This window comes from Salvia miltiorrhiza, chromosome 2 (genome assembly GCF_028751815.1).
Source record: "Salvia miltiorrhiza cultivar Shanhuang (shh) chromosome 2, IMPLAD_Smil_shh, whole genome shotgun sequence".
Taxonomy (NCBI): Eukaryota; Viridiplantae; Streptophyta; class Magnoliopsida; order Lamiales; family Lamiaceae; genus Salvia; species Salvia miltiorrhiza.
In genome coordinates, this window is record NC_080388.1 from 73,139,585 (window position 1) to 73,151,477 (window position 11,893).

Here is an 11,893-nt window from a genome sequence, read left to right on the forward strand (position 1 = left end):
AAGTGTCCCACATGACCAGTTGCGGAAGCATTATCAATTCGCATAGGATGACCAAGCACACGACCTATACCAGCAATAATCACCGGAGTCCATAACTCCACAGGGAGATAATATATCCGAACCCATACCTGAGCCAGAGACGACACTTCCTTATACGGATCGAAATACCTAGTCCATTCACGGAAGCGAACGTGGCCGATTGACAGTTGGAGAAAAGAACTCCCCTTAGCTTTCTTTTTTGCTTCCATTGTCAAAAATTTAACAACGAAGAATCCCTTAGCCATGGGCACCAGTTGACAGTCGGCGCACTGCCATATGGTTCGAAGTTCATGAGAGAGGTCGGCGAACGTGCGTGGCTTGTCCCCTTTACGTTGGATAAGTCTACCGATTAGTGCAAATTGAAACTCTTCCAACTTTGTTTGATATTCCGATTTGGGCACTGAAGGGTGACAACCTCTCCTTCTCGCTGTATTTGAAGGCCTCGGAGGCCATACGCTGCAACATCCGGCTTCTTAAGGGATTTGGGTTGGACTTTATCAGCTACTTTGGCAGCGAAAGAAACAGCCGGAGCAGAACCCGGCACCTGCGCTACTGGAGTAACAACAGACGGCAGCGGCTGTATTAAACCAGGGATGGCCTGGTTAAGATCACCGATCAAACTCTGCTCCGGTGAAAAACCCGACGAGCGCTGCCCAACAGCCACTGCGCCGGAAGAATAACCCGGCTTTACGAGAGGCGGGTGCTGAGACGAAACATTGGCAGGGGACTTAGATCGAAACCTGTCAAAATTAGAAGAGACCAGGGGAAGATTGAGGCCCCCCTTGTCACGATGGACTTCCGGCGAACTCGAATCCATCACCGGCAGGAGAACGGCAGTTTAGGACAACAGCGACGGAGGCGAGCAGCGTTGGCGGCGGCTGCGTGCAGATCGCCAGATCCCCTTTCCTCAGATCGCCACTTTCTGAGCAGCTGGGCCTTAAGCGCCGGTGGGTCGCGGCCGGCCGGAGAAGAGCTCTCGCGGAGGCGCGGCGTGGTACAGCGCCGCCGACCGGATCGAGATATGGAGTCGCGGCTGGCCGGAGAAGAGCTTCGCGGTGCTGGATCGGCAACTGGACGCGTCGCGGCGTGCTCTCGGCGTCTGGTCGGGTGTGGCGTGCGGTGGGGAGTCTGGATCGGGTGCGTTGGGGAGTCTGGATCGGCGTTCTCGGCGTCTGGTCGGGTGAGGTGGTGAGTCTGGATCGGCGTCTGGTCGGGTGCGGAGAAGAGCATTCGCGGTGGGGAGGCGCGGCGTGCATTCAGCGCCGCCGACCGGATCGAGGATCCGAGCAGATGAGAGGTTCAACTCTCCTCTCTCTCTCTCTTCAAAAGTCAGGCGCGGCGTGCATCCTGTAAAGTGGTTTGAGATTATATAGAAAAGTTTCGTTAATAATGCTAAATGTGTTGATAATTGAAATTTGGTCTCAACACTAGCGAACAAGTTAATAATTTTGAAAAAATATTTCAATACATTTTAAATTGCTATATTAATATATGGAGAAGATCAAATAAAAATTGAAAAATGTAATAAGAAATGAGAATGAATTTATAACGTTAGATTTTCAAATTTTATAGCTGATATTTATCTAGAGGTGACGAATTTTCACGTGGGTTCGAATCCTGAAGAGAGTGAAAATTTTATCACCTAATTAAATTACGTTATGCAGTTATTATAAACAGCTTATGCAACACTATGTATTGACTTATACATTATTTTTATTTTTTTATAAAATATAGTAGCATTTTTAGTATAATTCATCCTTGTATTATATATTATATATATATATATAATACAAGGATGAATTATACTAAAAATGCTACTATAATTTATAAAAAAATAAAAATAATGTATAAGTCAATACATAGTGTTGCATAAGCTGTTTATAAGCTCTTTGCGGAGTGTGACCCTATATATATATATATATATATATATATATATATATATATATATATATATATATATATATATAGGGTGCGGTTATAGTGAGAACCACAATTATCGTGAGAACATAAGAACCAATAAAATTACTGCATCTGCTATACAAATTAATGCATCCAAAAAAAATAATTTTTTTGCTCCCTTCAGGTTTCGAACCCAGCATCTGCATCCATCCACCAAGATGATGCATCCACCGTAGATCCTGATGATCGAATGGCTTAAAATGGTTCTCTGTTATTATTTTATTAGTGGTTCTTATTTGAACATCTCCCTATATATATATATATATATATATATATATATATATATATATATATATATAGGGAGAGGTTCAGGAAAAACCATAAATAAAAGAAGACCGGAGAACCATTTTCAGCCATTCGATCATCAAGATCTACGGTGGATGCATCATCTTGTTGGATGAATGCAGATCCTAGGTTCGAATCCTGAAGGGAGCATTTTTTTTTATTTTTTTTAGTGCATTAATTTTAACAGCGGATGCATTAATTTTTACAGTGAATGCATTAGATTTGATGGTTCTCCCGTTCTCACAAATAATGTAGTTCTCTCTATAACCACACCTTATATATATAACCCCAAAATCTTTGACTCGAACCCAAAATCTTTGACTTTAGATATTAACCCCTTATCGTTTAGCCAACACACGCACGCCTACTTTCGTGTTTTAGTAATACAAGCCAGCGAGCCACTAATTATATCTAAAATCACTTTTTATGAATATCATTAATAAAAGTAGCGCCTTTCCCCTCAAAAAAAAAAAAAAAAGTAGCGCCTTACATAGTTACATTTCAAGTTTTGCATCATCAAAAACGGAAAGTTAATCCTACCACTAAAACTCAAGATGGCATATTTGACAAATATATATTCATATCTCTTGGATAAGATCTAAGTTTATTTTGTGGCTAAAAAGAATTGCTATAAAGAAATTGACTTGATTAATTAGGGATTTTCAAATTTTATATATATACATATATATGTTTAACATAAAATTCATACATTTTAAGTAGTTCGTATTTTATATGTTAAGAAATATTTATACCGTAACCCTCTCCTATATATAGATATAAGAAAATTTGCTGCCTGCCTTTATATTTTCACGAATATAAAAGTTTGATAGATCAATTTTTTTATTATTTTTATTTTTTAATACTAGTATATAGTTTTTATGTACATACCTAACTATAGTACTATACCATTTAAAGAACATTGTTATTAATTAAGTCGTTCAGGGGCCCTAATATTTACATCAGTGTTATTAAAGTTTTAATTGATTACTACTTTTTTCTTTCTGACAGCACTGAATATATGAGGTGGTTGGGTATTTAATTACTGAATTATTTATGTCAAAAAGTTAGTAGTAAATTGTAAATGTTAGACATAATTTATCGCACATTCGCACATATGTATTCTCTTTTTTCTCTCACACGACGTAAGTGTTAATATTACTCGTGCATATGTAATTACTTTGGCTATAAAGCTCCTTTTAAAAATATAAATTACAAATTTATATGTAATATTCCTTTTAAAATACTTCATCCGTCCACAAAGAGCGTGTGGTGAAGTAGATGACACGAATTTTAATAAAAAAAATTGAAAAACGTAATTTTAGTGTTAAAGGGTAGTATTGAACCCACAAAATTATAAAAATAAAGGGTAAATATTTTGTAAATATTGAGTGTGAATGAGGTTTAAAGTATAAATGAGGTTTTTAAAAGAGGATAATAGAGTACACAATATTTGTAGAAGGACAAAAATAGACACACAATCTTTATGAACGGACGGAGTACAAATTAAATACGAATTAATGAATTATACTCCATATTCAAAATCTTTGTATTTAATAATTTAGATTCCTCATCCAAAATCTTGCGAATGTCAAATAATAATTTACCACCTCGAATTTAGATTCCATTGTATTTAATTTTTCAAATATAATTTACCACCTCGATGTAGTTTATAAATTATTGCACGAGAACGTTGTTTATTCAATGCACATCTCAAATAATAATAATAATAATAAGCTTCAAGCTAAACTATATTTAGCACTAATTGTATTTTATTTAGTTTTTATTATTTGTTTGGTTGTTGTTTTGTTGAGTTCGAACCAAACTATCATCTTATTAAACATTAACAAGTCCAAACTTTCATCCTATATATATTAATTATTAAATATATTTAGTCTAATATTTACACAGTTCAGCTCTTAGTCCAACCCAACTTTTTTTTAAAAAAAAAGATAAAAAAAAACCTTTAAATATAATAATAAAAATTAATGTATTCTTGTAGAAGGTTGATTAATTTTTTAAAACATATATATAGAGGTAGTTTTTTATATGCTTTCAATGTATATGTTATTGAATCAATAGAAAAAGAATAACTAATCGGTAATCGAATTCGAATTCTAAGTCCATTAAAAAACTACTTGAAAATAAATTGCCCGAAAAATTTGGCTCAGGAGCTACCGCCACCGAACCCCTGTGCAATACTTTCAACTTCCATACTTTAACAAGTTCCACCCCACCATCGACAAATGCTGGATCCGCCCATGAATATGGACTATGGCTAAAGCTTACATGATCAAGTTTCACAGACAAAAATTTAAACCATCAAACTTACTATCCAACCAATCTTTCCAAACGAACTGGTTATTAATGAGTAAACTCAATTGTTACTTTTTTTTCCCTTTAGAATTCTAACTTCTAAAATACTTTTAACCAAAATTTAAATCTAAAATAATTCTAAATCGTAACAGTATCATTTCCAACCCCAATTAATGATTATGAACTAAAAAGTAATACTACTAGTTAAACTCTAATAGGAAAATAATCAACCACTATAAAACTTTTATTACTAAAACACTAACTACAAACAATTAAAATCATAAGGAAATAAATATAACAAATTTACCCATTAAGAATTGTTCACTAACAATAAAAAAAATTAAACCTCCTTTTAGGGAATAGAAAACTAAAAGTAAAAACTAGAAACATGTATAAATCCTAATAGTGAAATAATCAAGTTTAATTGATAGTTTATTAACTAAAAATACTTATAGGTCCCAACAACAAAACAATCATCACAAATTAACAATTGTGATCATCATATAAAAGTGAAACATAAAAAATTAACCTAAAAACTAAAATTAGTATATGAAACTATAAACATAAGGGAGGTAGAAAATCATTTTGATAGAAATAGGGAGCAATGCCACAATTATAGATCACCTATCATCTATCGATGATACGACCCATAAATACGAAGAATTTTCATCAGATGTAGCATCTACACTCCACTACTTTGAGCTAGGGTATCAAAAACCAGCAGCATCACACAACTAAAAAAAGTTGGTCTTAAATGTATATGCCACCAATCACTCACTGCAAGCTCAAGCTAAGAAGGAAACCAGAATAGATAGTTACCTTAAACACGAGTCGTCTCCTCCTGGGAAACGCGTGCGTACCCTGTTCTAGCAACACCAAGAACCGGGAGAAGATATTAAGCATCGATATAACAGCTCACGAGTTACCTATGAAGTTAGTTCCTTTTGCAGAGTAGCAGATACAACAATAGGGGACATCCATGGCAACATCAAATCAACATTGATCAAATCAGACAAAGAAAATTCTACTCCCAAAACAGGCAAAGGGGCGAAAAAATTCTTCATGGATACAAATGCATTGAAGAATGTAACAACCGTCTATGAAAACACCGGACATGGTAGCCTTGCCTCTTCAGAAAATGAATGCAAGAATTAGTTTCGACGTTCTTGAAATGCAGGGTTTGAAATTAGCACATACGTACTTCAAAATCACTTCAACATTCCAACATTCCAAAGCTTAGCAAGTAAGAAGCCAATATGATCAAAAAGCAGCAAGAAAAAGATGCATTGAGAACAATTCAAGTAATAAAAAATGAGCTTAGCATTTACCAAAGCTAAGCTCTGTGCTCATATAGATGACATTTCAACTGATCAAACCAGAAATCATCAGTTGCTTTCTCCATTACATCTTTTCTCAACAAAAACATTTTGCTTTTGCCTTTGCATCCAAAAATGTGAGCTTGCCTCCATCATAATACTAATGGAATTGCAAACAACAGACAATTTGGGAGTAATCCCCCAACACTATGGTGAACGATGGCACCACCGCTACTTAGATACGCGCCACCTGAATCTGCAGTCGACGCCCCACTAAAGTTACTGTTGCCTGCATTTAAGCTGCACGGATATATATATACACAATGGTAAAGATTCCAAGGCCACCATTTCTGAAACTACAATCCAACTTAACTGAAGCCTAAGATTCATCTACATTCCATAAACACGATCTAATCGAACTACTATTCACAAACCACTTAGATCATGGTAATTTTACATATCTATGAACAAATTAAACTGAAGTTAACATTTTTCCACATATAAAAGCTCTCACCTCGATGGAAATTTGCAATTATTGTGGCCTGAAATCGAATCAAAATAACATTAATTCAGCGCGAATTTCAGTTCAAAACAATAAATACACAAAATAGTTGAAATTGATTGCTCACTAGGGTTCAAATAGGTGAGAGCGGCAGTATTGGCGAAATCGCAGGTTTGCTCAGAGGGGCCGTGCTTGAGGAAGTAATCGTTGAAGGCGAACGACGCCGTTTTCTGGAGGTCGGAGGCGTCGTAGCAGGGCCCGCCGTTCTGGATGGGCCCGCAATCGGCGCCGCCCGGCCCGCACGTCCAATCCAGCGCCGACTGCAGGGCGGCGTCCTCGGCATTGTTCTTCGCCACGCACCACAGCTCCCTCGCCGCCCCTCCGTCGCCTTGCGCCGCCCCCGCCGCGCAGATGAGCGAGAATAAGGCGAAGAAGAGATCAACCGCGAAGCTTCCAGAATCCATTTTATTAGAGAGAGAGAGAGAGAGCTAACGAGCTTCGTGTGAAATTCACGCAGTTTTGTAACGTTGCTTAGTGTGAATAGATTTCGAGTTTGGCGAAGAAAACTAGCATCAACATCCACAAATTTGCTGGTAAATTAGCGGTAAACAGTGGTGCTGTCGCAGTAATTGTGACGAATCGAGAGATTCTTTTTTCTTTTTTTGAGAATGAGATATTCTGTTTTTTTTCTTTGTTTTCCACTTTTCTAGTTTCTGACTTTGTTTTCATGTGATAATTTTGTTTGACAGAGAAGAAATAGGGAATGCTGTTTCTTCCATTATCATTTTCTCCTCCATCACTTAAGAGATGACACCTCTTCAAAAATACTGTTCGTCCCATTTTAATAAAACTCATTTTCTTTTGAACACGAAGATTAAAAAATTTACTTTTTACCAAAAATTGGTGTAATCCGCATGAATTAAGTATATTTTGTTTTACTCAAAATAAAAGCGAACCTATTCTAATAGAACGTCTCAAAAAAAAAAAAAACGAGTCTATTAGAGTGAGACGGAGGAAGTATTTGATCAATAATATATTGAGTGAAGAAAACAAAACCTATTTTCTTATAGGATAGAGGAAATATTTAAATCTTATTATACGTGAACATAAATAAGAAATTTCTGATTCCTTTTTTATTTTCGTATTTTCATAAAAAAAATACTATCATTTTTATTTTGGAGTATGACATCACATCTTATCTACCATACATTCTCATTTTTTCTGAAAAAATAGTGAATCCCTTACTCTACTCAACATATTAATGTACCAAGAATTTTTAAAACATGCGTATCCTCCAATTAGCAAAAATACATGTTAAGTATTCCCTCTGTCCTCGTAAAAAATATTATGTTCTAAATGGCACGGGCTTTAATAAAATAATGGAATGTGTTGTGAGTGGAGCAATGATCTCTCTTTATTGTAAGTGGAAAACTTACAAAAAATAGACTGGATACATTTTATGTGGATGAATGAAAATGATAAATGTGATACATTTCATGAGGACGGATGGTGATTTTTTTTATTTTATTTTATTACCAATCGGTAAAAATACATGTTAAGTATTATGCTCGACACAAAAAACTCCCTTCCAAATTCAGCTTTTAGTGCTCAAATTTTGACAATTTTTTTTGGTGTTATTATATGCATGAAGGAAACACAAAAACTTCTGTGAAACCGGCTTCACAATGACACTACTTCAACATATAAATGACATTTTAATATTTTAAAGTGTCATTTATATGTCGAAGCAGTGTCATTGTAAATCTGGTTTCGTTATGAAACCAATTTTACAGGACACCATATGTGAAGGAAAAGCTTTGACTTGTGCTCTTCACGAAGATTTTACATTGATCCAATAAGATTTTATTATAGTAACTTCAGTTTTTCCCCTCCTTTTGCTATTCCATTTATGGAAATAAGTTTTTAATAATTAATGTATTGTATAGATCTATGGATTGGTTGCATATATACAATTAATATGAAATATTCTTTTTTTATCTTAAATAAATTATATTTGTATGCCCTGTATAGTATATATACATTTTATGATCAATATAGTCTATAATGCTTCACATATACTACTTACATGTGTATTAGTTATATATGGATTGTAGAATGTACTTTATATATATATATATATATGTATGTATATATATTATGGGTTGTGTTAGAGTGATTTTCATGAGAAATGAAAATAACATATAAGTCGATATAAATCTACGAATAAGACGATCGATTACAAAATTATACTAACAATCCAATAAATTTTAGTGACTATAATATTGGATTTTGATTCGGTAAGACCCCAAAAAAAAAAAAAAAACTGTATACTATTCATAAATATATGTATCTCAATACTATTCATAATTATTTACAAAATCAAGATATAACAACAAATTTCAAAACTGAAACTTTTAATTAGCATTAAGTCAAGCATTAAACATCAAATTTAATTCCCTCTAATAAGAAAACATCAAGCTTAACTCCACATACAAGTCACAAGTATAAAAACAAATAAACATCACAGAATATTCCATCAAAAAAGTGAAGCAACAACCTTAATATCTACCAGCAACAACAAAAAATGGCATCTTACCGGCAAAAGATGATCTTGTTATTTGGTAGTGTAGAAAATAGAATGACGATAAATGAAAGGATGCAGAACCGAGGCGAGAATAAATTCTCTCTCCGTAAGGCAAAATTACTTCCGCTCTGTGCTCGCGGATCTACAGTAATTGCCCCCAAGATACAACGGTTTCGGGATGATAGACGAGTCCTTAGCACTAGGAGTTCGCTATCCGGTCGAACGGCTTGATACTCGGGACTGAGTATGTAAACTAAACTAATATGACAAATTGATTATCTGAATTCGTTTGTGTGTTTAATCTCATTCTGGAGGGCCCTATTTATAGTAGTCCAGGGGTTTCCTTGAACTGACGTGACCGTTTGGCCAAACAGGAGGTCCGAACCGACGTGTCTCTTCGGTCTTGAACCGCCACCACGTGTCCTGTTTGGGCAAACAGATCCGAACCATCGTGTCTCTTCGGTCCTCAACCGCTGCCACGTCCGTTTGGGCAAACATGTGGTCCGAACCATCGTGTCTCTTCGGTCCTCAACCGCTGCCACGTCCGTTTGGGCAAACAGGTGGTCCGAACCATGGATATCTTTGGGCATTAATTACTCATTCAATTCTTAATAGATTTGAACAAGTAAATATACCAAATTAATCTACTCAAAATGTAGATTCCAAATATACCATTTAATTCCATTAATTACAAAGTAATTATGGACTAATAAAGCCATTTATTCCAACAATCCCCCACATGAATGATGATTAATGCAAATGCAAAAAACTAAGTCCCGACGATCCATTATTGCATTAGGATAGGTAGTTGTTAGCTTTGAACCTTCCTTAGTGTAATGCCATCGGATTTACTCGTTGCTCGGTGAACATGATGTCTTGAACCGGTCAACTTTTGTGTAAATCTAGTCAACAACATACACACAATAATAGATCTAATATCTTTCGTTCTTACGTTGTGTCCATTTCGGCCTTGGACCATTTCTTGGATTCACAAGTGTTATTGATAATTTAAAGCGGCCCCACTTCTTCACTTGTATAGGTGATCTCCTATAAAGAGTATCCTGCCATACTCCACCTAATAAGGCTATAGGAATCATTAAAAGCTTTGACGGCTTACCCTTTACCACAAGCTGCAGGCTTTGCACTTGAGCAGCTATGAGAATGGATTTTGAAGGTTTCAAGTGCTCAACTTGAACTTCCATAATTTAGTTGTCTCATTGAACCATGTTCTTGGGATCTCCAGTCATTATGGTTGAGTTACCACTATGAAAGTTCTTAACGTGTGGATTTTAATCCCATTCCCCTTACTGCGTTATACAATTGATCACGATTAATACCTTTAGTAAACGGATCCGCAATATTGTCTTTTGACTTTACATAGTCAATGCACATTATTCCTGTAGTGATCAATTGTCTAACGGTATTATGTCTTCGACGAATGTGTCGAGATTTACCGTTATACAAACTATTCTTTGCCCTCCCTATAGCAGCCATGCTGTCACAATGTATCATAACCGGAGGCAAAGGTTTTTCCCAACAGGGAATATCTTCTAAGAAGTTTCTTAACCATTCGGCTTCTTCACCGGCTTTGTCTAAAGCAATAAATTCCGATTCCATAGTAGATCGGGCTATACATGTTTGCTTAGAAGATTTCCATGATATTGCTCCTCCACCAATGGTAAAAACGAACCCACTTGTGGATTTAGAGTCTTTAGTGTCGGATATCCAATTGGCATCACAATATCCTTCCAACACTGCGGGATATCTCGAATAGTGTATACTATGAGAGATTGTGTGCTTTAAGTATCTCAACACTCTTGTCAATGCGGTCCAATGATCCTTCCCGGGATTACTTGTAAACCGACTTAATTTACTGATCGAATATGCTATATCTGGCCTTGTACAATTTGACAAGTACATTAGGCTTCCAATAACTCTAGCATATTCTGATTGTGATACGGGTTCTCCTCGATTCTTGGCTAAGTGTATACTTAGGTCAACGGGCGTTTTAGCCGGAGGTAGATCAAAAGCTTTGAATTTCTTAAGTACATTCTCAACATAGTGAGATTGTGATAAGACTATTCCCTCGGGTGTTCTAAGGATTTTAATTCCTAGAATCACGTCAGCTAATCCCATATCTTTCATGTCAAAGTTTCTCTTTAACATCTCCTTGGTTTCTATGATTATTTTATTGTTGCTGCCCATAATTAGCATATCATCAACGTAGAGACAAACAATGACAAAATTGTCGGATGTTCCTTTAATGTATACACATTTATCACATTCATTGATTTTGAATCCGTTTGCCATCATTGCTTGGTCAAATTTCTCATGCCATTGTTTGGGAGCTTGTTTGAGTCCATACAAAGACTTTACAAGTTTACAAACTTTCTTTTCTTGGCCAGGAATCACGAACCCTTCGGGTTGTTCCATATATATCTCATCTTCTAAATCTCCATTTAGAAATGCTGTTTTTACATCCATTTGGTGAATCTCAAGATTATATAATGCTGCTATAGCAAGTAGCATTCTAATGGATGTAATTCTAGTGACTGGAGAGTATGTATCAAAGTAATCATACCCTTCCTTTTGTTTGTAGCCTTTAACTACCAAACGTGCTTTATACTTATCAATAGATCCATCGGCTTTATATTTCTTCTTAAGAATCCACTTGCAACCCAAAGGTTTGTTTCCCGGAGGAAGATCAACAATAAGCCAAGTGTGATTGGATAAGATTGACTCGATTTCACTATTGATAGCTTCACGCCATAGATCGGCATCAGGACCAGACAATGCTTCCTTGATTGTCTTTGGTTCGTCTTCTAAAGTATAAACTACGAAGTCTGGACCAAAAGTTTTCGCAGTTTTTGTTCGCTTTCCGCGTCTTGGTTGCGG

General features: G+C 35.8%; 1 protein-coding gene across 2 annotated transcripts; it reads right to left on the bottom strand.

The window, feature by feature from the left end:
- Positions 1–5,898: 5,898 nt before the first annotated feature.
- Positions 5,899–7,229, bottom strand: LOC131009177 (PLASMODESMATA CALLOSE-BINDING PROTEIN 5-like). 2 transcript variants are annotated; one of them, XM_057936422.1, is made up of 3 exons: positions 6,542–7,229; positions 6,427–6,454; positions 5,899–6,212 (listed from the first exon to the last, which is right to left on the bottom strand). In XM_057936422.1, exons 1-3 carry the CDS (start codon positions 6,876–6,878, stop codon positions 6,065–6,067), a joined length of 513 nt encoding a protein of 170 aa, XP_057792405.1. In that variant the 5' UTR covers positions 6,879–7,229; the 3' UTR covers positions 5,899–6,064. The 2 variants fall into 2 exon arrangements, with proteins under 2 accessions (XP_057792405.1, XP_057792406.1); XM_057936423.1 differs by having other exon boundaries at positions 5,899–6,168; positions 6,542–7,177.
- Between the last annotated feature and the right edge of the window lie 4,664 nt (positions 7,230–11,893).

Coding starts and splice junctions, on each gene's coding strand:
- LOC131009177 (XM_057936422.1), bottom strand. CDS start 6,878: ATGGATTCTGGAAGCTTCGCGGTTGATCTCTTCTTCGCCTTATTCTCG. Junction 6,455..6,541: donor TCTCACCTATTTGAACCCTA/GTGAGCAATCAA, acceptor ATTCGATTTCAG/GCCACAATAATTGCAAATTT. Junction 6,213..6,426: donor AATTGCAAATTTCCATCGAG/GTGAGAGCTTTT, acceptor ATATCCGTGCAG/CTTAAATGCAGGCAACAGTA.